We start from the raw sequence: 25,148 nt of genomic DNA on the forward strand, positions 1-25,148 counted from the left end.
ACTTCATGCTAATCTCTGAGCATGGTGAACGAGTTCAGCCAGTTCACTTATTGTTATCATCGCCCGAAGGCTGGGGACGTTTTTCTCAGTTATGCGGGTGTGGATGCCAGTTTTGTGTCTAAAACTCCTTGCTACTTTAGGTTTACAGTAAACGTCAGCGCTGTGATTGAGAAGCACCCAGGACGCGCCCTGCTTCTGTCCTATGGGCTGAACCTGAGCGAGGTGACGCGTGGAAGGAAGCGACGCCATGCGCTCAGACCACTAAACACCGCTCACATCACCTTCTAGCGTCACATCACAACAGCCCGAAGGCGCCAGAGACCGCCGCGTCTTTTAATTTCACAGAGCTCGGTGTGCTCTCCATAGCTTCAGAGGTGCTACCTGACTTTGTCATCACTCCGGTGACAGAAAATGCTCGAGTGTCTTTGTGGGAACTGGTGCTCGCGTCTGATTGAAGGGAACAAATCGACGTGCTATTTTCTGCTCCTGCTTCTCTCCTATGTGCTCTATCTAGTGTTCGGGGCTGTCGTGTTCTCCCTGGTTGAATTGCCCTATGAAGACTTGCTCCGACAAGAGCTTAGTGATGCGAAGCAGCAGTTTCTCCGTGAGAATAAATGCTTATCCGAGGAGAAACTGGAGGCATTTTTGGCCAGAGCGCTGGAGGCCAGTAATTACGGCGTGTCCGTGTTAAATAACAACGCAACCAACTGGAATTGGGATTTCACCTCCGCGCTGTTTTTCGCAAGCACAGTGCTCTCCACGACAGGTGAGTCAGGCCACCAAAAATAGTCTCTCGCAAAGCGTGTCCTTTCACATATTTTCAGTACTTCCTGTTTGTTGACGTCCATCGCGAGACGCATTGCTTTTGATTGCAACACCCTGGAGTGTGTTGTTTAATAGGCCTCGATCAGCAACACCATTCTCGTTCCCTGGCCTTTCTTTTTGTGATGAAATGAAAGTCTTACATACATTCATTCATTCATTCGTTCATTCATACACTCTTCTTTGGGCAGTTTATCAAAGTGAATGAGTAATTGTGTCTATTTTTTAATTACTCAATCCAATAATGCTGGCGCATCTCATAGTTAAACTGGGATCAAATACAATGTCAATACAAATGATCAGTGACTCCAGCAAATGTGATGAGAACAAGGTGACTGGTACAATTCTAGGGCACGTAGATGCTCCAGCATTAGCACAAAAGGACTTTTAGTGGCCAATGCATGCAGCACTGCAGTCTTCTGAAGGTTGGCTGAAGGAAAGGTTGGTGTTGTGTTTCTTTGACATAAGTAACTTAATCTGACATAGGGATCATGTCCTGGCAGCAACCTACATGAGGCTTTTTTATTGTACAACATAATAAGCTTTGTTCTAAAGCCTAAATTAAGTAGACTCCCAATGGATAGAACAACATGTTTATCATCATATAACCTGCAAAACAATAATAGTATTAAAGTGTAGCATCATAATAATATAAATGTTATTGGATACACTTCGGTCAGGATTTTATTTGATCCAAGGTACTGGCTTTACAGTTTCAGTTTGTCACTGAAAATTGTCATTTATTTCGTAATAATATTTCGTCTCATAATATTTTGAACCCAATTTTTGTTTTTGAATTATACACGAAAGATTCTGACTGATTTGGATGACAAAAAGTTAACACCATGTTTGCTTAATGTACAATGCAAAAGAGTTTGTATGTACTACACAAAATAAATGAATGAAAGCTATAAACCAGGTTTAAAATCTTAAACAAAAATCACTCCATGTTTACCATAGCTTGAAAATAAATGATTCAACAAAATTTCCCCCAATTTTGAATTAAATTGAAGTATCTGAGCAGGGGCATAAAGATTTTAACTTTGTGGGTTATGCAGATTGGGACGTCTGCTTTTAAAACATGCATTACTTGTGTAATTAATAAAATGTTGATTTTAAGGATGTAAATTGTATTTTAGAATGGAAATGGTATCATTGCATCTTTAATGAATAATTGTAAGATTGTAAGTGGAAATAATAATGTGTGGAAGGTATGTAAATGGTCTGGTTTGATCAGTTTAGATCAAATGGGTGTAGAGGATAGTAAGCTGTTGAGGCTGTGTGAAGTATGAAAATGTTTTGTCTAGCAACGATGACCTAGATACTGTGTTATCATCTGCTGGTAATATAAGAACAGGTCATGTACGATGCTGGTGACTTTATAGGCAAAGCATTGAAATTGAAATAAAAAATTTTATGAAAATATAAAAAGACAACAAAATATAAAAGATAACAAAACAACCAAAAAACAGAAATGAAAGTCTAGTATATCACAGCAGAATGAAGAACAAAAAGCTGAATAATACTACTTAGTTCTGGGTTGAAAAATCACAGATATTGTGCTGCTGACTGTATAGGGAACATTTGTAAGATTTATAAAAGAATGGGGAAAATAGAAATGAAAAATATTACCTTAGCTAACCATCTAATCTCTCTTTATTTGCTATCTAGAATTTAGTAGTGGCTAGAACATTAAACTCCGTAACTTACCGGTATGAAGATTTACAAAGGAAAAAAAACATATAAATGTAGAAATGTTAAACTTAATTTTTACTGAAAAAATCCAGCTTTACACACTCTTGGCTCCCAGACAGCTAGGTTCTCCAAACATTCAGCTAAAATTCTATTCCATGCCTCTTGTAAATGTGTTCTTTGCCAGTTGAATATTTTTTTTCTGACCCTGCAATCCAGTTCATCCCAGACCCCTAGTTGGTCCAATTAGCAATAGTCCTGATGGAATTGCATGGTGTTGAGTTATGGAAAGTAAGCCGTGTTAGAATAGTATTCATTTCACCCAGATTAAGTCTCCAACCTTGCCCTGGTCCAAAACAACCCCAAAGCATTAAGCTTCCACCGCCATGTTTGACTGTTTTACATAAGGTCTTTTAGAGCTAAAAATGTCAGATTTGGACACATCTATGTAAAATGGTAAAAGACTAGGTGTTTCCAAAACTTTGACAGGCACTGTATGTTTTTTGTTTATGTTTTTGCATTAATATATTGTACATCTATGCAAATAAAAAATTATTGTGTCTATATATTTGTGTGTTTAGGTTATGGACACACAGTGCCCCTATCAGATGAGGGAAAGGCCTTTTGTATCTTCTACTCTGTTGTTGGGATCCCATTCACCCTCCTGTTCCTGACTGCAGTGGTGCAGAGGGTCATGGTGTTCAGCACCCGACGGCCTGTGGCCTTCCTACAGCTCCGCTGGGGTCTGTCCAAGTCTCTGGTGACAGGTGTGCATGCGCTCATGTTAACCGTTATCGTGGTCTCCTGCTTCTTCCTCATCCCTGCTGTAATCTTCTCTGTTATGGAGGAGAACTGGAATTTCCTGGAGTCTTTCTACTTCTGCTTCATCTCACTTAGCACCATTGGTCTGGGTGACTACGTGCCAGGAGAGGGCTACAACCAGAAGTTCAGGCATCTCTATAAAGTGGGAATTACTGGTGGGTGTGAAAAATGGTATATAATATCACTTGTAATGTAATATAAACTAAATTAGTCTTGCATATAAATGTGTTTTGTGTTCAGATGTCGTGTGGCCAGTGTTACAGTATATATCTGTCTTTTCTCTTCAGTCTATCTGTTGCTGGGTTTAATCGCTATGCTGGTAGTCCTGGAGACATTGTGTGAGGTTCAGCAGTTGAAGAAACTAAGGAAGATCTTTTACCTCAAGAAAGAGAAATCAGAAGACCAGCTTACAATCATGGAACATGATCATCTCTCTTTTACATCTATGTCTGACCAAGGAGGCCCAGTCAGAGACTATAAGACAGATCTTTCCCCTGACATATCCCCAATAGCAGCCAGTGATACTCCTGTCATTAGGTAAGGTCCTAAGCAATAGTCAAATCTACATAGTCAGTAATAAAATGCTTCTGAATTAAATTAGTGGTACTTGAAATAATGGCTGGACTACATGCTAACGTTTAAAAACAGACACATGATTGTAGTAATCATAGTATATGTTGTAATTGTGTAATAACTTATTAGATATCATATGAAACAGTTTGAAATCTTGGCATTGTTAGTAGACATTAATCAATAAGTTTTAGGTACTCTGTATCTATAAGGACATGCAGTGTATTGAATATCAAGTTAAAAGGGATTGAAAGGGATATATTTGTGATATGTATCTAGTGTGTTGATTGTCATTAATGAGAAATTAATGTAATTGATCATTCTATGAACGTGTATTGATAAGGGTTTTAAATAAGCACTTTTTCCTGTGTGTGTGTGTGTGTGTGTGTGAGTGCCACAACTGAGCTGTAATGATCCAGCGAAAACCCTAGTCAAAAGTTTGGGCACACATATTGAGACCAGAGGGGTGTTTTTTAAATTTTATTTTTTTTCCTCATGTAAAAGTGATAACAAGGTCACCAATGTTATTAAATAACATGTATGGAATTATGCAGTGAGAATAAACTGCACAAGATTTTTTTGTAGCCTTGATCACAGCTTTTTAATGTTACCTAATGTTCATGTTACATACCCTGACACTAGCCAAATATTAAAGTCGGCTTACAGAATGAATAGCATAATGAATGACACTGAGATCTGTAACAAAAATAGTCTTAATGGTGTGTCTTGCTAAAGACCTCTTCCTTTTGTAATTGCTCTTATTGAAAAGTTTTGGGGGTCTGGGGGACATTATTAATTGTAATTTCTTTTGTAAATGGGCATAGAATTCATTTAAGATGAGTTAGAAAGAGTTTAGATGAGAATAAAAAAACAAAAGCTCAATCATGTTTCGAGTAAGAAGAAAAATCCGCCTGTAGATCAAATATGAAACAAGCACTGAATAAGGTGTGTCCAAACATTTGACTGTTGCTTTACTATTATGTCATTATGATAGTTTATTGATGTTGTGAGCAAATGCAGACTAGTGACTTCATACAATATAGGTGCGTCTGTAAATTATAGGCACAACTGTAAAGCAGACAAATCAGGTATGTAGGTGAAAGCATGCTGCTTATTCTGAATTCATATACAATTTGTGTTAACTGAAATAGAATGGATTCTCATGCTGTATGTGTTGCTGTTGCAGTAGTACATACTGTAGTTGTACACATGAGAGTACTGTTTTGCATTGTATTAGGAGTTTAATGAAGGTGCTTCAGGTTTACAGACTCCGGGAAATTGTGTTGGTGAAAACTGTATCTTGAAGCTACAATTCCCATGACTGGGATAATATATAAATATTTTTGCAATCTGTGTAATATTTGTCATATAAATTGATAGCTGATATGTTACAGTTCCTGAATACAATGTATGCTTTACAACAGGGTATTGAAAAGTCACTGCTATTAAAATTCATATGATCAATTTGTATGTTGGAATTAGTATTTGTAAGTCTTAAGATCTGTGAATAAATTGTGCTCAAATGTTAAACTGTAATAAATGGACAGTTGATTGATAAATCTTTATTATAGAGTTCATTATATATACTCAGCTGTAAAAACGAGATCACCTAAGGGCAGAACTTGCGTCTCTAGATATTTGTTAGTCATATAAACATAATACCCATCAGCCAGATGTCAGACATGTACAAACAAAACCATGTAGAGTTTATTGCGAGGTCATGTGTCCATGTTTGGGTGAACTGCTGGATCACTGGCCTTGTGACCAACGGCAGCTGTACTGTTTGTTGACAGTGTATCATTATGCCTGCTGAGGTGTATAAGCAGGAAGGTGTACCCTGCTGCAAGAAGTGAATACATGTGCTATTTTAATATTCCTGCTGAAAGTGCATCAGGGTTAACAGATTACACAAAAAATCCTGCAGTTGTCATCATTTTTGAAGTGATGAGTATCAAAAGAATTTTTTGCATTCTGCATTGTTTAGGGATGAACAATGTTGTATCTGCATAAATTAGCATTATGAAGCATCCTATTAAGTTCATTGGTGTTTTTGCTAGGTAAATAGCAAAGAATGCAGCAATAACATAATAATAAGATTCAATTTTTTTGACAATTTTTTATTAATGAATTTTTTATTTGACATGGAACAAAAAAAGTACTAAAGAAAAAACATTCAATTAGCTGTTTGTAACAGAGGGAAATACAGAGTTATAATCCACAGTAGATACTATGATCACATATATGAGTGATTATATTTGATATAGTGTTTTTCATGGTGGTTAAAACTGATAATCTTTAAAAACATTAAGTCAGCATATATAAACAAAACTGTAAATGTTTTACAAAATACTTTTGTGTCAGTAAGCCAGTCAGTCATTTAAATATCATGCTGTAAATTTAGTATTAATGGAGTTGAAAGTGTCAGAGTGAATACAAATGTTTTCCCTGAGGCATCGTTCATCTGAAGGAGTGAGCACTGTCAGAGCCTTTTGCCTGACTAAGCACAGGTCTCCACTGTAGCTTCCAGGAGGTGAGGAAGTTCATCTTGATCAGTCCCTTCTGTACAGCTCACCCCTCCCCTATTCCAAACACACACCCACCTGCACCACTAGCCATCTTTCAAAACCTGCCTCAGGGCAGTGATGCTGCCACACTGGGTGAAGATCCCACACATGATGTTTCGGCGCAATGCAGGGAGGTGATCAAACTCCTTCAACTTCCACACAGCTGCAGCCACAGACACACAGGTAAAGTGAATTACGTTTGAATATCTAAATCAATATGTTATTTAAGTGGTACAGAATGTAAAATAAACTTTAAATGCATTTGATAGAAGAAACATTTTTTCTTGTTACTTTATTAAAATGTTTGATAACTTTTTACATTTAATGATTGTTTTGGAGTTTTAACACTCCTCAGTAATGAATGCTTTGCTTCTAAAACCTTATAAGAGTAGAGGATTAAATTATATTGTATTTAAAAATTGCACATTGATCTGATTTGGTTAGAATGTTTCTGTATAAACATACCCAAAATGTTTTTCAGGCGTAACCCTGTAACCCAGTCATTTTATTTGACCGTATAATTTTAAATTGTTTTATTTAAAAATATTCTAAACATAACTAACAATACAAGACATCATAGTATAGTGATTTACAGTACTAGTAAAATATGCATTAAACAGATGAGATTAATAAAAAGGTAAAGCATGACTTGGGATGATTGATGTGATAACTCTGCAACTCTGTACCTGGCTCCCACACTATCCTGAGCAATCTATTTAAAGATTATTGAAGCTTAGACAGGACGTAAGACAGGATGTAAGACGAAGAGACCCTAGTGTGTCTTATTGATTTTTACCCCTGACTTGCCTCTCCTGGTCGCTTTCGCCTACTGCACTCATAGGCCTCCCATAGGCCTCGTTTCTGCTGTCTGGCTGCTGCATTCACTGCAGCTCACTTGTCCAGCAAAAACACTTTAAATAATACAATACATGCAAACAAACTAGAAAATAAATATGTCAATGAAAATGTGAAAGCAATAAAATCTGTTTCTTTGCTGAATGGAAATTACAAATGTGTGAATGATTCTTCAATTTGTAAAATTTTTTGGATGTCTTTTTCTAGCTTCAGAAAAGCTAGAAATAAAATACAATATTCAGCAGTTGTTTGGTGCTATGACATTTTTGTATTTTTTGTCATTTTTGCTGAGAACAAAATGTTTTGGTTCTGTTTGAGTACACATCTCACATTTTAGCAACCATTTTATTATATCTTTTCAAGGGACAATACATTGTATTGTACATTATATTGTAGAAGTTGTCGATGTGCAACTTGTATAGCAATATAGATTTTCTGTTCTCTGAAAATCACTCAAAATACAACCGTTAATGTCAAGATAGCTAGCAACAAAGATGATTACACCATTAGTGATAACAACTGTATGTTGTGTAACCATGCAAAGCCACATGTCCTATTCATCATATTCATGTTTTGTCTGCTTGACAGGACCATACAAATTTGTGTATCTTGTGTAAGAGTGGGTACAATTTGGTGCTTCGAGTACAATTCTCTCATACTGACCACTGATGTTTTACATGGCACCTCATTGCAAAGAAAGTATTTGAAAATTAGAATTGTTGATCTCTGCAAAGATGGCCTAGGCTATAAGAAGATCAGTAACACCCTAAAACTAAGTTACAGTACTGTGACCAGCATTGCTTTAGAGGTTGCAAAAGGTAAAGGTCCACTTGTCAGTGCTCAGGCCATACGCCACACACTGCAACAAGTCAGTTTGCATGACCATCATCCCAGAAAGAAGCCTCTTCTAAAGCTGACTCACAAGAAAACCAGCAAACAGACAAAATGCCCAAGAGCATGAATTACTAGAACCATGTACTGTGGTCTGATGAAACTAGGATAAACTTGTTTGATTCAGATGGTTTCCAGTATGTGTGGCGATGCCCTGCTGAGGAGTACCAAGAAATTTGTATCTTGCCTAAAGTCAAGCATGGTGGTGGCAGCATCATGGTGTGGGGCTGCATGAGTGCTGCTGATATTGGGGAGCTGCTGTTAATTAACATTTACTGTGACATTTTGAAGCAAAACATGCTCTCCTTTTAGAAACTGGGCTGAACGGCAGTTTTCCAAGATAATAATGACCCCCATGATGACAACTGCCTTGCTGTGGAAGCTGAAGCTAAAGAAGATAATGTGGCCCAGTATGTCTCCAGACCTGAACCCTATTGAACACTTCTGAAGAACCCATGCAATAACCTGTGCAGCTCTGGTGAATTCCATGCCCAGGAGGATTAAGGCAGTGCTAGATAACAATGGTGTTAATATTGACACCTTGGACACAGTTTTGACAAGTTCACTTAGGGTGTACTCAATTTTGTTGCCAGCTAATTTGACAATAATGTCGGCATGTTGATTTATTTTTAGAGGATAGTAAATCTGTACTGCTATACAAGCTGCACATTGACTAAAATATATACAAGTTTCATTTCTTTAGTATTGTCGCTTGAGAAGATACACTAAAATGGTTGCTGAAATGTGAGATGTGTACTCACTTTTGTGAGATACTCTAAATAATCACTCATGTTTTCTATAAACAACAATCTTACATATTATATCATCATATTCTATATTTGTTTATAGTAAATATTGTATAAAGCTGACAGCTTTCGCTTTTGTGGGAGTTGCAGCTATAGAGCAAATCAGTACTCAGTTCAGGGCTTTAGTGTGATTTCTCTCTACTCCCAATAGGGGGGGTCTTTCTGCAGGGTGTAGATGTTTTATGTGTCGCTTGGCTCTGCTCTGTGTTCAGCTTGCTGTATTCCTCATACAGTATTATATACCTGGAGACGCAGCGGCACTATGGGGTAAATACTTTCTTTTCATGTCTGGGCACGGTGTGTGTCGCGCCTGTCTACGCAGCGTGTGTGTGTGTGTGTGTGTGTGTGAGAGAGAGAGAGAGAGAGAGAAAGAGAGAGAGAGAGAGAGAGAGAGAGAGAGAGAGAGTGACTGTGTGACATTTCGCCGCATGAACGCGGTCCTGCACCGATTTTGGCTCTACCAATCAGGCTCCTCTTAATTCTCTCAAATATGCACATAGGGGAATCGGATGGAAAAGTTATCCGAGTGAGTTATTTTGTGGTGCTCATTAATTATTATTTTTTGTTCTGGAGCTGAGTCGAATGAGATTTTAATTGATTTTCAGTGTGATCAAGATTTGGAAATAAGTTGTAAGAGGTGGAGGTTAGAGGGTTTTTGCTTTATTTGTACAAAAATCGATAAAAAAAAAAAAACAATATTTTTTTGTGTGTGATATCGTGTTGATGTGGAATTTAGTAGCTTTTCTGCTGAGGGTTAACCGTGTTGTTGTCCCGTGTACACGGTGCTGATCTCCAGCCAGGTTTTCTGGGTTTGCTGCATGCATTAGTACTAAACTGCAGTCCCCTTTGTTTTGCTCAGTGGAATGTGGAAATCACCGGCTGCGAGCCCACGCCGTCTGTCAGACATCAGCCCCCAACTTCGACAGTTAAAATCCCTGGCAGTCGAAGAAGATATAAAGGAGGACTTCAAGTCTTCCCGCTCGGTGGAGGACATAAAAAACGCGTCCATCGAGGAGCGCATCCTCAGGATCACGGGCTACTACGGCTACCAGCCATGGAGCTTCTCTAAACCAGGTGACACAGCGCAAAGACAGCATTACATCATTTCAATCATAATGATAACATTATATTACAGGCGATCCCAGGGATCACAGGCACTTACATACTAAAATACCCCCAAGCGCATCTGACGAAGTGTTTCCCAATTTCTAACACCACTTTGCACTCCATCTTTTTTTCCCCACCATAACCATAACACCTTCACCATACATTCTTTTTCATTTCCCAGAATTTTCTAGAATTTTTAGATAATTACACACTTAAAGGGACCATTTGTCCTTTATTATATGTATATCTTTTTGTGTTGCGCATTTAGTCATTTAGGGCTTTTAATTCAAATGTTTGAGAGTTTTAAGATCTTAATTATAGCTCTATTTTGCAGCTTCTCTGAGCATACTTTGTCATTACAAAGCATGCTGCACTCAAAAGTGTACTAATTTAGTGAACTAAATGAGTTTTTGTCCCCTTTATATTAGAGCGCAGTGGTGGGCCATGCGTTTTAAGTCTTTATGTCCTTCAGTGGTGTCCTGCCTATATACAATCATACAATCATTACAATCATTATGATGCCACGACAATAGAAAGCATCAATATTTTACAAAAACACAGCATAACGGAGCGCTGCATCACAGACAGGTAGTATCTCATGCAGTGAGAATGAATGGAAATTAAGCAAGAAACCCAATTTACACAATTCAGCTGCTTTCACCTCAGCCACATCTACACCACCCACATACATCAATAAAGCGGAAGCATCAATATTGACCTCATAAAATGACCTAATTTTCAATGCATTTTTGTTCATTTTTCCATGCATTATGTTTTTTTTTTTAGGTATTTGAAATGAAGGCAAATTGTGTTTTTGTGCAAATTCTACAGTTAAGAAAATGCAAAAGTATAAATGGTTCATGAAAAAGATTAACAATTGTTCAGCTTTTCTTGAAAAGGTTGTCTATTTAATGTCCTTGTACATATACCTGCAACCAAATCAATTTTTACAGATGCGGTTCGCTGGCTCAGAATAGTGCGCTCTCTGACCATCCAATCAGAGTATGTTAAAATGCCAACATTATTGAATGCCTTCTAGATAGGCCCAGTAATTCCAACTCAAAATCTGATTGGTTAAAGCCACAGCTTCATTCTCCTGTACTCTCCTGTACAAGAGCCAGCAGTGGCGATTTCTTATGGCAGATACCTTTGGCCCTAGCAACATGCCTCCTTCTTCTTCTTCTTTTGGCTGTCCCCATTAGGGGTCATTACAGAGGATCATCCGTCTCCATAATACCCTGTTCTCTACATCTACCTCTTTCAAACCACCTACCTGCATATCTTTCCTCACCACAGACATAAACCTCCTGTTTGTTCCTTTTTTTCTCCTGCCTCGCAGCTCCATCTTCAGCATTTTTCTACTAATATACCCCATGCCCTTCCTCTGAACATGACCATACCATCTAAATCTCACCTCCCTCACCTTGTCCCCAAAACATCCTACATACGCGGTCCCTTTTAATAAACTCGTTTCTAATGTTGTCCATCCTCCTCACTCCCAATAAAAATCTCAGCATATTCAACTCTGCTACCTCCAGCTCCACCTCCTGTCTTTTTGACAATGCCACTGTATCTAAACCATACAACATAGCAGGTCTCACTAGAGTCTTACAAACTATCCCTTCCACTCTTGCAGATACCCTTCTATCACAAATCACTCCTGTTACTCTTCTCCACCCTGCCTGCATTCTTTTCTTCACTTCTCTAACACACTCTCCATTACTTTGCACTGTTGACCCCAGGTACCTAAACTCATCTACCATCTCCACCTCTTCTCCCTACAACCGCACCACTCCACTGTACTCCCTCTCATTCACACACATGTACTCTGTCTTACTACTACTGACTTTCATTCCCCTTCTCTCCAGCATGTACCTCCACCTCTCCAGGCTCGTCCCAAACTGCTTCCTACACTCGCTGAAATATTCCAATGTATGCAGACACTCCTTGCAGTAGCGCAATGAGAGAGGCCATGAAATGAAGAGAATAGTCTATTGGGACAAAAATATATTAAAACATAAGTCAGTGATTCTCATAGGGTGTAGGCTAGCAGAGAAGATCTTTTTGGCCTTGAGGGCCCACCACTGGAGTGAGTTCCTTTTTCGATTGAAGGATGCTATCCAAGTCATTGGTTCTAACCTGGCCACCCCATTGTTTAAGGTCTGTCTTAGCCACCTGTGTTTAGGGGAATTTGGCTTCTGCATCAGCTCACATTTATATCCCAGTGAAACAGGAAGTTACCAATAGCTGCTTATGAATTCTTAAACGCTCAGAACAAAACATCAAATACAAAGAGAACACAGCTTGTTCATAAGAATTTGTTGTGTTGTCAACTGCAGTGACATTTCATTATTTAAAAAATGTCTAATAAGAATTTAATTACACTTGTTGTTTTAAAAGAAGATTAATGAAGATTAGTTTTTAGGATTAAATAAGAAGGTTTGTTTTGTCTCAGATTTTAGTGCAAGATTAAGATATGAAGTTTAACCACAAAGAAATTTTTTATCACCTTACAATCAGCACCAATAATTCTGAAACTGACTTTAGGCAAAACATTACAGATAACAACCAGCATAAGGTTTGATGTTCATGTTTCAAGTTTGGACTAGAAAGTATGCCAAATCCCAGGTGAATCTGATTAAGTGTTTTAGGCCAGCATTGTCCCAGATACCTTTACTCAGTGTTATATTGGTGCATCTGTAACAAATGTTTTATACCCATATAGGTATTTCTTACTTAAATAATGAACATATTCACCTAGTTATACACACAAAGCATGTTGGGGCTGTAAAACATTTTTACAACAATTTAGTGGTCATCTATGTGACACAAAATATTTACCTTACTAATAAATAAAAGCTGAATAATATTGTGTATCATATGCACACGGCTATGTGTAAATGTACATGTATCTGTTACATACAGGCATATTTAACAACTTGCTATATATTTATAGAGAAACAAAAGGATTAATTCTTTTCACTTTGTACAGAATCAGAAATTAACAACTTTTGCATATGACAAACAACAGTTTGTTTCTCCTCACTCCTCTATCATACAAAAGCATGACTGTCTGTCATTACTTGGACAGTGACTTTTTGTCATTTGGGTTAAACCAAAATTGGGATAGATGGTAAATGTTATAATTTGAACAATACTTCATGTGCACTTTGGAACTAGAGATGACATAAAGTGCTGGGGTAGTGCAAACACCACTGCCTTTCAAAGAAGAAAAAAAAAACGTGTTTTTATTTTCGACATTCAGATCACTTGTTCTTAACAAAGTTTTGGAGGATGATTTTGGAGTATGTAAATGTATTGTTTGCCATTAAGAGGATAACTGTTTCGCTTAGACCACATAATTTTTGATTAATGTATTTTTTTTAGTACACCAGTGACACATTAGAAATAATGCATTGCTTGTTTTCTTGTCAGACTATTGCGATATAACTCTCCCCTTTAATAGCACAACCTGCCATCATTGTTGAAGTGTATAGTTTGCTGAAGAACATTAAGTAATCAGTAATACTAGTAATACTAATTTCTAGCTACCTCTAATAACACTGTTTTGTAGATTCATGTTTGAGTTTACCTCTCCTGAGAGTTTACTGTAAAGAGTTTACTGTAAAAAGAAAAAATAACTGAGGCTATTTTTGATGTCATCAGTGGTAAAGGAAGATTTTCTGAATTGGGATCTGATTCTTTGCCTTGAAAAGTGTAGTATGCCCAGGCTGATTTGTATGCACTCTCATGCAGCATTCCCTCTGCAGTGTAGTGTAGTAATGAAAAGCAGTATACAACTTTTATCTCTACCCTAAACTCTGTAGAGCAGCTTGTTGATGCGGTCTTGCTCTCAGTTTTCTATATAAACTGTACATTTTTAGACTATATTCATGTTCAAGCATATCTTTCTACAATTACAATTAATTATTCAGTAATTACTCTGAAATACTAAACAATTTACATCTGCAAGTCTAAAGCTGCTGATGGGTGGATTCTGCGGCTACCATATACTGTAATCAGGCCTAAAGAACAAACTCTGTAAGATTTAATATAAATGTAGTTTTGGTATACAGTAAACTAATCCAGAGTCATTGATCTTGAGACAGTGACAGTGACTCTGTGCTTTTTGATTTGCAAGGTGAAATATGGAGGGTGGTGATCAAGCAGAGTAGCAGATGAAACTAGCAAACAAATTCTAAGTCAGTACCTGAAATATGTGGGATTATTTGTGGGTCTATTTGTGCTATAAAATGTAAGTTTTTATTTCATTTATTTAATTTTCATTCATACAATATATGCAGGATTAGCAAATGGAGAGCTCAGTGAACTGCAGAAAATGGTAATGCGTTGTAAAATCTCTAAGTATTTTTTTTTTTTTCTTTTCAATTATACAAGTAGTTTAAGGATACTTTGAGATGTGAGTTTCTCAAAATTTTGGAGACAGGGAACCCTTTAACTGTAGAATAAATTTCATGAGCTCCCTAATGACAAATTAATTTATTTACATAATCAAATTAGTCATTAGTCAAATTAGTGTATGGCTCATTACTCAGATATGACCAGTAATATTCTGGATATTTTGGACACATGTTTTCATCGACATAGTACTAATGTTAGGTTCAAATTATCATGAGCCTGTTTGTTTTTTCATAAATAACATTCAAATTAACCCTGTTCAATTAGATGTCTATGTGTCAAGTAGAATAGTAGCTACTATATATATATATATATATATATATATATATATATATATATATATATATATATATATATATATATATATATATATAAATTTGAATAAAAAAAGTGATAAATGATGGGTGCAAACATTTCAGTTAACAGGTTTGTAAACCAACCAGCAGACATTTCTTCTACGAGCTGTAATTAGCTAGTCACTAGTAAACTCAAATTCTTAGTGGGCTAAATATTTATAATTATGGTATGATTGCAAGGTAAACAAATAAAGAGCAAACAAAAGTGATGATGATAAGTTTTAAATGAGGCTACTGTAATGTATTTCTTATATACAAAATGAGATTGTTGTGGTAACAATAGAAAAATATATTATGATGTGATTTATTAAATGCTATTTGGTTTTAAAATTGATTCTGAATTATTGAAAGAACATTTTAGCAATACTTTTTACTGTGTACTGAACATTGTGTAATTCAGAATGCTTGATCGTGATTGCTTTTGCTATTTCCTGGCCAGAACAGTAGCCCAGGGCGCATCTTAGTGCAGAGTCTCTGGGATAGAATGATGAGTGTCTCAGCTCTTTGGCTGACTGCCTCTCAGACCTTCAGGTTATTGACTGTTGCAATGACAGCTCTATGACACTCTGGTATAATAAGTACCGATGCGGAATTTGATTAACATTTGTTATGCATGATAGATAGATAGGTACATCTCCATACAGGTGTATAGAGCTGGTAAGGATTGGTTACAATACAACACAAAATTTCTTAATACATTGGTCAAACACATTAATTCTGTGAGTAATGATGTTATTAAAGCATAATAAGAACATAAGTGTCGAAATGCACCTACCAGTGCAGACTGCTGCTGCAACTATGATTCTGTCTACCCTAATTGTAAGCCACAAATATAAAGGTATAAATCTAAGCTGATATAAGCTATGATGCAGCATTGTGATGTTGCTCCATGGTCCTAAAGTAATTACATTTTGCTCCAATGTATCCAAGCTATGTAAAAGAATGGCAATAAAAACCCACTTGACTTAATAAAACATATCATATATCATATATCAATATTTATAAATTCTTCAGCATATCTTCTCATGGGATACTTCCTTGTCTATTAGCTTACTACAGTTTGAAAAGAACAGTCCATCTATAGACTTTCCAACTGTGACTAAACCCTAAAGTCATATTACTGTGTCTTCTATCCGCAGTTGTGGAGAACCCGAAAAAAGAGAGAGTGGAAGTGAAGGTTGATGGCCATATTGGAACTAATGTGATCAATGTGGAGAGGGAAAATAGCAAGCAGACAGTACAGTGCTGTCTGTGCTGGACTGTAGCCCACCTGAGGCAGGCACTCTGGGGTGTCACTGTGGTTCTCTGTGTCTGTTCATCTTGGACGGGATCCACTCAGCTGGCCAAACTTACACTCAGACAAGTCAATGTTCCCTTTACTCTCACCTGGTTCTCTACCTCCTGGAACTGTTTCCTTTTTCCTGTACACTACCTGGGCCACGTATGCTGGAGCAAGGACAGGCAGAGCCTTCGGCAGCGATTCAGGTGAGAGAGGCTGATATTCTTAGGAAAGCTGATGATTATGTCTCCACTTATGCAAAAGTATTTTCCTGGCAACAAAACTGACTTGTGTTTACTGTGCAATGATGTTACATAAGTTCATGCTGAGTAATGATCAGAGTTTTGTGTCTGTGCATAAACACAGGGAGTGCTGTCAGTTCTTGGGTGATGATGGACTCTCAGTGAAAACACTGCTGTCAGTAGTGGCACCATTTGGAGTGCTGTGGACACTCACCAGTTACTTGTACCTGCAGGGCCTACGCAGGATCCCTGCAACTGATGCCTCAGCTCTCTTCTGCTGTAGCCGTGCATTTGTCTTTCTCATTTCTTGGATTGTGCTGCGTGATCGCTTCCTGGGTGTCAGGGTGAGATTGACACTGTGAGGACATTTGGATTTTCTATCAAGTAAAAAAAAAGGAATCAGAGCGCTTAAAACAACACCAAACACCTATACAGAATATCTGTTGCTTATAACAGTGGCATAAATTCATTAGTTCATTGTGAATTTTTTCAAATCTATTTATATACATTCAAATCTACTGTCATTTAGATGTTCCTTTATATATATATATACAGTGAGGAAAATAATTATTTGAACACCCTGCTATTTTGCAAGTTCTCCCACTTAGAAATCATGGAGGGGTCTAAAATTGTCATCGTAGGTGCATGTCCACTGTGAGAGACATAATCTAAAAAAAAAAATCCACAATGTATGATTTTTTAACTATTTATTTGTATGATACAGCTGCAAATAAGTATTTGAACACCTGAGAAAGTCAATGTTAATATTTTGTACAGTAGACTTTGTTTGCAATTACAGAGGTCAAACGTTTCCTGTAGTTTTTCACCAGGTTTGCACACACTGCAGGAGGGATTTTGGCCCACTCCTCCACACAGATCTTCTCTAGATCAGTCAGGTTTCTGGCCTGTCGCTGAGAAACACAGAGTTTGAGCTCCCTCCAAAGATTCTCTATTGGGTTTAGGTCTGGAGACTGGATAGGCCACGCCAGAACCTTGATATGCTTCTTACAGAGCCATTACTTGGTTATCCTGGCTGTGTGCTTCGGGTCATTGTCATGTTGGAAGACCCAGCCTCGACCTATCTTCAATGCTCTAACTGAGGGAAGGAGGTTGTTCCCCAAAATCTCGCAATACATGGCCCCGGTTATCCTCTCCTTAATACAGTGCAGTCGCCCTGTCCCATGTGCAGAAAAACACCCCCAAAGCAGGATGCTACCACCCCCATACTTCACAGTAGGGATGGTGTTCTTGGGATGGTACTCATCATTCTTCTTCCTCCGAACACGTTTAGTGAAATTATGACCCAAAAGTTCTATTTTGGTCTCATCTGACCACATGACTTTCTCCCATGACTCCTCTGGATCATCCAAATAGTCATTGGCAAACTTAAGACGTGCCTGGACATGTGCTGGTTTAAGCAGGGGAACCTTCTGTGCCATGCATGATTTCAAACCATGGCGTCTTAGTGTATTACCAACAGTAACCTTGGAAACGGTGGTCCCAGCTCTTTTCAGGTCATTGACCAGCTCCACCCATGTAGTTCTGGGCTGATTTCTCACCTTCCTTAGGATCATTTAGACCCCAGGAAGTAAGATCTTGCATGGAGCCCCAGTCCGAGGGAGACTGACAGTCATGTTTAGCTTCTTCCATTTTCTAATGATTGCTCCAACAGTGGACCTTTTTTCACCAAGCTGCTTGGCAATTTCCCCGTAGCCCTTTCCAGCCTTGTGGAGGTGTACAATTTTGTCTCTAGTGTCTTTGGACAGCTCTTTGGTCTTGGCCATGTTAGTAGTTGGATTCTTACTGATTGTATGGGGTGGACAGGTGTCTTTATGCAGCTAATGACCTCAAACAGGTGCATCTAATTTATGATAATAAATGTAGTGGAGGTGGACATTTTAAAGGCAGACTAACAGGTCTTTGAGGGTCAGAATTCTAGCTGATAGACAGGTGTTCAAATACTTATTTGCAGCTGTATCATACAAATAAATAGTTTAAAAATCATACATTGTGATTTTTGGATATTTTTTTTTAGATTATGTCTCTCACAGTGGACATGCACCTACGATGACAATTTCAGACCCCTCCATGATTTCTAAGTAGGAGAACTTTCAAAATAGCAGCGTGTTCAAATACTTATTTTCCTCACTGTATATATATATATATATATATATATATATATATATATATATATATATATATATATATATATATATATACACACACACACACACACACACACACACACACACACATTTTTAGTGGCACACAAATAACAGCTTTCAGCAAAAACAAATAAATAATTGCTTTCAGAAATATCTGTATACCAACTTTTTTTAAAGATTGATTTTTGTACATCGTTTTCGGTCTCATATAGTCTATGACAAGATTAACCAAACTTTACCTTCAGCACTTCTATTGGAACTAAAGAATAAGAATACAATGTGAGCAAACATCCCCCCCACCACCCCACCCCTGACGAAACTCCCAACCCCCCTAATTGTAGGTAGAGATCTCATTTTGGTCTACATGTCCTCCTGCATGGTAAGGGGATTGAAAGGATTATAACCCCTGTGGTGCCAAAGATATACAGAGATTTTGTAGAATTTTATATTTTTATACGAACAGACTCTAAAGTAAATAAAATATAATATACATTTAGAAATAATGTTCATAATGTTTAATGATAACGTTTAAAGATAAATATTATATCCTTTTTTTTTACTATGCGCTTATGTGATGTGGTCACTTTGTAGATATATAAGATTCTGCCTTCAAATAAAAAAAAAAAAATCCATCACTGTTTCTTCTTTGCATGTAGATTGTTGCAGCTATTTTAGCTATTGCAGGCATAGTAATGATAACGTACGCTGATGGGTTCCACAGTCACTCTGTGATTGGCATTTCCCTGGTGGTCGGATCTGCAACAACAGCAGCCATATACAAGGTAACACTATATACAGAGCTTTATGCTTCATATTAAGCACTAAAATGCTGCACTGTTTTATGCTGAGACTGGCTACCGAATGATTTATTAGCTTGCTCTTCTCTCTCTGCAGGTATTGTTTAAGCTGGTTTTGGGTAGTGCCAAGCTAGGTGAGGCTGCATTGTACATGACTGTCCTTGGAGGAGCCAACATGGTCTTTGTCAGCATTGTACCTCTCATCCTCATCCTCACTGGAGCTGAGGATTTTGGCTTGCCCACGGAAATACCTTGGCAAAGTCTGTGCTATACAGCTGCTCTACTGTTGGGTAAATTTATCATGGCTACCCCTACATTTTGGAATGTGAATGTACACACACACATGACCTGTGATGTCACCCATTATTATTGTGCATATACTTGTTTTATACATGTGTACTTCTGTAAATTGAATGTTTTGTCTTGTTTTTCTTGTTTTGTGCCCTAGTGTTCAATTTCCTGGTAAATTTTGGTGTTTTGATAACGCTTCCTACATTGATTTCTTTGAGCATTGTCCTCAGTGTACCTGTTAATGCTGGTGAGTTGCCCTCATACCTGTGTGACGTGGATGTCTTTATGACTCAATAAATGTTTCCCCATATTTGAAAAGACTTGCTTGTCAAATATGGCAGTGCTTTTGCAATTCATTGCACATAGTACCTGTTTTGTTACATGCGACTGTAATGTAACTACTAAGAACTTTACATTAGGGGTGCAGTGAAATGCCGCTATCTACATCTGCATCTGTATTTGCATAAGTCTAATATAATTCCTTCAGTTGGACAAACTGAACATCTTTGAAATAACATTGTCACATCATTGTTTAATATCCTTAATTTGTAAGGAAATGTTGCTTATAAATCGTTCATATGTTACAGTTTTTTAATCAAGGCTTGTGAAAAGATGTTACAATTTTATATAATAGATGATTTGTGGTTGCTGATAATTCTGCTTAAAAGGCACATGAACAACTTTACTAGGTCCTGTTACAGTGGTATGTCAGTCAGTAATCAGTCAGTTTTGCAAACAAACTTCTAAATGTCATGTTAGCGCTGTCAAGGTGCACTTGTTTATTTAAACAAACCTTAGTAGTTACATTATAATTGCTTGTATACTGTATGTTTAACTGCAAATACTGTATGCTAGATGCACTTAATGTAAAGTGAATCTAAATGACCCATGACATTTCTGCACTTCTTTCTTATTTTTATCAGTAATAGACTGCTACATGTGCGAGATCCAGTTCAACAGTGTGCGTATCATTGCCATGTCCACCATCTGCCTGGGCTTCCTGTTGCTGCTTCTGCCGGAGGACTGGGATCAGTATCTGCTGCAGCTTCACACTATGTTTTATAACAGGAAGAAGCCACAAGAGGGAAGCAGAGACACACACATTGAAATACAAAATGTTCACTCTAGCAAGATAGGAAACTGCAACCCTAAAACTCCTTAAGATGGTGTTTGCTTCATGTCACTAAAGGAGCTTTGCAATCACCTCCATGTGTCTGAAATAACAACACCTACATAGCAAGATAAATCTATGTAGGACTGAAGATTTAGTGGACTATGCAGTACTTCTGATGATATCTAGAGACTGTCAGAACATAAGAAATAAGATGAGCACTGACTTCATCTTTTATTTATTGCATCAAAGCACAAGACTGCAAATGTGGCATCCTGCATAATTCAGAGTTCTAGATGAAAATTATTTATGCTGAATTTGTTTTTTATTGTGAACTTAACAAATATATCATTCAGTCTTAACTCATATAGAATGTTCTAATACAATATTATACCATATAATGACAATATATGGACTGAAAGCATTTATGCATAAACTGTATAGAGTACTTATCTTCAATTTCAGTGCATTGCCACAGCCTTCACACTAATGCTCTCATACAAAATATATGCAAATTGGTTATCTAGGTATATAGTGGTATTTATGCCTTTTATCTAATCTTAAGAAACATAATACCCATGGACACTCAGCATCAAAACAATAATTCAGATTATGTATTTTAATAACAATGGCAATGTGTATTTATTATATTCCTGTGGAATTGTGGCTCACTGTAAACCTTTGTAAGGCATGACAGCTGTTTATTGTTTGACACGCTGAAAAACAGATAAAGAACAAATAAAACACTAAACAATAAGAGTATGGAACTGTGCTTCTAACATTTATAGTAAGTATATATAATATACAAGGGCTTACTGAATGGCTTGATGAACCCAGCCATTAGGGTTGTACAAGCCAGTGCACTCCTAATGCCGGTCCCAAGCCTGGATAAATGGGGAGGGTTGCATTAGGAAGGGCATCCAGCATAAAACATGTGCCAAATTACCGGATCAGTCGAGGCCCGAGTTACCAACGAAGAAGGAGAGGAGAAGTGGAGGAGAGTGGAGGTTTGGGGTTGGCACTTTAAATGTTGGTACTATGACTGGTAAAGGGAAAGAGGTAGCTGATATGATGGAGCGGAGAAAGGTAGATATGTTTTGTGTTCAGGAGACCAAGTAGAAAGGAAATAAGGAATTAAGGAAGGTATAAACTGTTCTATCATGGTGTGGATGAAAAGAGAAATGGTGTAGGGGTGATCCTAAAGGAAGAGTACAGTAAGAATGTAGTGGAGATTAAGAGAGTTTCTGATAGGGTGATGAACGTGAAGCTGGAAGTTGAAGTGATGATGATAAATGTCATCAGTGTCTATGCTCCACAAGTGGGAGGAGCAAGGTGGGGCAGAAAGTACAATTCTACAGTGAGTTAGATTAAGTGGTAGAAGGTGTACCTAGAAAAGAAAGATAAGTGATTGGGGCAGAATTTAATTAGCATGTAGGTGAAGGGAACAGAGGTGATGAAGAGGTGATGGGTGGGTATGGTCTTAGGGAGAGGAATGTGGAAGGGCAGATGGTGGTAGATTTTGCTAAAAGGATGGAAATGGCAGTGGTGAATACTTATTTTAAGAAAATGGAGGAGTACAGGGTGACGTATAAGATTGGAGGAAGGTGCACACAGGTGGACTATGTTCTATGTAGGAGATGCAACCTGAAGGAGATTGTAGACTGTAAGGGGTTGGCATGGGACAGTGTAACTAGACAGCATCGAATGGTGGTCTGTAGGATGGCTTTGGAGGTGAAGAAGAAGAGGAGGAGAGTGAGGACTGAAAGAAGAATAAGATTGTGGAAACTGAAGGAGGAAAACTGTAGTGTGAGATTCAGGGAAGAGGTCAGACAGGGGCTCTGTGGTGTTGAAGAGGTGTGGGATGATTGGGCAACTACTGCAGAAGTGATAAGGGAGACAGCTAGAAAGGTATTTGTTGTGACATCTGGAAATCGAAAGGAAGACAAAGAGATGTGGTGGTGGAATGAGAAAGTAAAGGAGAGCATAAGGGGAAAGAGGTTGGCAAAACAGAATTGTGATCAACATAGTAATGAGAAAAAAGTAGGCAGGAGAACAAGGAGTGAATGAGTGTGCAGGTACCATTTTTTAAGAATAAGGGAAATGTGTAGACCTTTAGTAACTACAGGGAAATAAAGTTGATCAGTCACACCATGAAGTTATGGGAAAGAGTAGTGGAAGCCAGGCTGAGGGAAGAGGTGACTATTTGTGAGCAACAGTATGGTTTCATGCAGAGGAAGAGCACTACGGATGCAATATATGCTTTGAGAATGTTGATAGAGAATTATAGAGAAGGTCAGGAGGAGTTGCATTGTGTGTTCCTGGATTTAGAGAAAGTGTATGACAGGGTGCCGAGAAAGTACAGTGCCCTGCAAAAGTATTGACCCCCCTTGGCGTTTTTCCTATTTTGTTGCCTTACAACTTGGAATTAAAATTTATGTAATGGACATACACAAAATAGTCCAAATTGGTGATGTGAAATGAAAAAATAACTTGTTTCAAAAAATTCTAAAAAATAAATAACGGAAAAGTGGTGCGTGCATATGTATTCACCCCCTTTGCTATTAAGCCTCTAAACAAGATCTGGTGCAACCAATTCCCTTCAGAAGTCACGTAATTACTTAAATAAAGTCCACCCGCTTCCCGTGGGCTCACCACCTGCAGGAGGGACCGTAAGGGACGGTGCTGTGAGGATTGGGCAGCAGGCGGGGGCCTGCTTAGACTGCTGCCCCCAGCGACCCGAATTATGGATAAGCGGGAGAAAATGGATGGATGAATGAAAGTCCACCTGTGTGTGTGCAATCTAAGTGTCACATGATCTCAGTATATATATATATATATATATATATATATATATATATATATATATATATATATATATATATATATATATATATATATATATATACACCTGTTCTGAAAGGCCCCAGAGTCTGCAACACCACTAAGCAAGGGGCACCACACCACCAAGCAAGCGGCACCATGAAGACCAAGGAGCTTGCCAAACAGGTCAGGGACAAAGTTGTGGAGAAGTACAGAATCGGGTTTGGGTTATAAAAAAATATCCAAAACTTTGAACATCCCACGGAGCACCATTAAAGCCATTATTAAAAAATGAAAAGAATATGGCACCACAACAAACCTGGCAAGAGAGGGCTGCCCACCAAAACTCATGGACCAGGCAAGAAGGGCATTATTTAGAGAGGCAACAAGGAGACCAAAGATAACCCTGAAGGAGCTGCAAAGCTCCACAGCGGAGATTGAAGTATCTGTCCATAGGACCACTTTAAGCTGTACACTCCACAGAGCTGGGCCTTATGGAAGAGTGGCCAGAAAAAAGCCATTGCTTAAAGAAAAAAATTAGCAAACACGTTTGGTGTTCGCCAAAAGGCATGTGGGAGAAGGTACTCTGGTTGGATGAGACTAAAATTGGGCTTTTTGCCCATCAAGAAAACTGTATGTCTGGCGCAAACCCAACACCTCTCATCACCCCGAGAACACCATCCCCACAGTGAAGCATGGTGGTGGCAGCATCATGCTGTGGGGAAGTTTTTTATCAGCAGAGACTGGGAAACTGGTCAGAATTGAAGGAATGATGGATGGCGATAAATACAGGGAAATTCTTGAGGGAAACCTGTTTCAGTCTTCCAGAGATTTGAGACTGGGACGGAGCTTCACCTTCCAGCAGGACAATGACCCTAAGCATACTGCTAAAGCAACACTGGAGTAGTTTAAGGGGAAACATTTAAATGTCTTGGAATGGCCTAGTCAAAGCCCAGACCTCAATCCAATTGAGAATCTGTGGTATGACTTAAAGATTGCTGTACACCAGCGGAACCCATCCAACTTGAAGGAGCTGGAGCAGTTTTGCCTTGAAGAATGGACAAAAATCCCAGTGGCTAGATGTGCCAAGCTTATAGATACATACCCCAAGAGACTTGCAGCTGTAATTGCTGCAAAAGGTGGCTCTACAAAGTATTGACTTGTTGAAGTTTTCTGGTGTTTTGTCTTATTTCTTGTTTGTTTCACAATAAAAAATATTTTGCATCTTCAAAGTGGTAGGCATGTTGTGTAAATCAAATGATACAAACCCCCAAAAAATCCATTTTAATTCCAGGTTGTAAGACAACAAAATAGGAAAAACGCAAGGCACTGTAGTTGTGGTATTGTATGAAGATGTCTGGTGTAGCAGAATGTGAATGTGGTGCAGGACATGTATGAGGACAGTGTGACAGCAGTGAAGTGTGCAGTAGGAACGACGGACTGGTTCAAGGTGGAGTTGGGATTGCATCAAGGATCGGCTCTAAGCCCTTTCCTGTTTGCAGTTGTGATGGATAGGTTGACAGACGAGGTCAGACAGAA

At 38.1% G+C, this 25,148-nt stretch overlaps 2 protein-coding genes across 4 annotated transcripts; both read left to right on the top strand.

Moving 5' to 3' along the window:
• kcnk1a (potassium channel, subfamily K, member 1a) lies at window positions 1–4,763 on the top strand. The gene is made up of 3 exons (XM_083555974.1): window positions 1–766; window positions 3,096–3,491; window positions 3,624–4,763. The coding sequence occupies exons 1-3, from the start codon at window positions 412–414 to the stop codon at window positions 3,875–3,877; spliced, it is 1,005 nt and encodes a 334-aa protein (XP_083412100.1). The 5' UTR covers window positions 1–411; the 3' UTR covers window positions 3,878–4,763.
• A 1,706-nt stretch (window positions 4,764–6,469) lies between these two features.
• On the top strand, window positions 6,470–21,495 carry slc35f3a (solute carrier family 35 member F3a). Of its 3 annotated transcripts, none has more exons than XM_083555971.1 (8): window positions 6,470–6,653; window positions 9,882–10,096; window positions 16,044–16,389; window positions 16,550–16,769; window positions 19,247–19,372; window positions 19,485–19,677; window positions 19,836–19,925; window positions 20,602–20,974. In XM_083555971.1, the coding sequence occupies exons 1-8, from the start codon at window positions 6,595–6,597 to the stop codon at window positions 20,838–20,840; spliced, it is 1,488 nt and encodes a 495-aa protein (XP_083412097.1). In that variant the 5' UTR covers window positions 6,470–6,594; the 3' UTR covers window positions 20,841–20,974. The 3 variants fall into 3 exon arrangements, with proteins under 3 accessions (XP_083412097.1, XP_083412099.1, XP_083412098.1); XM_083555973.1 differs by lacking the exon at window positions 6,470–6,653 and adding an exon at window positions 9,206–9,289 and having other exon boundaries at window positions 20,602–21,495; XM_083555972.1 differs by lacking the exon at window positions 6,470–6,653 and adding an exon at window positions 9,426–9,548.
• The last annotated feature ends 3,653 nt before the right edge of the window (window positions 21,496–25,148 follow it).

The sequence above is a fragment of the Silurus aristotelis genome, assembly GCF_946808225.1.
Source record: "Silurus aristotelis genome assembly, chromosome: 12".
Lineage (NCBI taxonomy): Eukaryota > Metazoa > Chordata > Actinopteri > Siluriformes > Siluridae > Silurus > Silurus aristotelis.

Coding starts and splice junctions, on each gene's coding strand:
- kcnk1a (XM_083555974.1), top strand. CDS start 412: ATGCTCGAGTGTCTTTGTGGGAACTGGTGCTCGCGTCTGATTGAAGGG. Junction 767..3,095: donor CACAGTGCTCTCCACGACAG/GTGAGTCAGGCC, acceptor TTGTGTGTTTAG/GTTATGGACACACAGTGCCC. Junction 3,492..3,623: donor CTATAAAGTGGGAATTACTG/GTGGGTGTGAAA, acceptor TTTTCTCTTCAG/TCTATCTGTTGCTGGGTTTA.
- slc35f3a (XM_083555971.1), top strand. CDS start 6,595: ATGCAGGGAGGTGATCAAACTCCTTCAACTTCCACACAGCTGCAGCCA. Junction 6,654..9,881: donor CTGCAGCCACAGACACACAG/GTAAAGTGAATT, acceptor TGTTTTGCTCAG/TGGAATGTGGAAATCACCGG. Junction 19,373..19,484: donor CAACAGCAGCCATATACAAG/GTAACACTATAT, acceptor CTCTCTCTGCAG/GTATTGTTTAAGCTGGTTTT.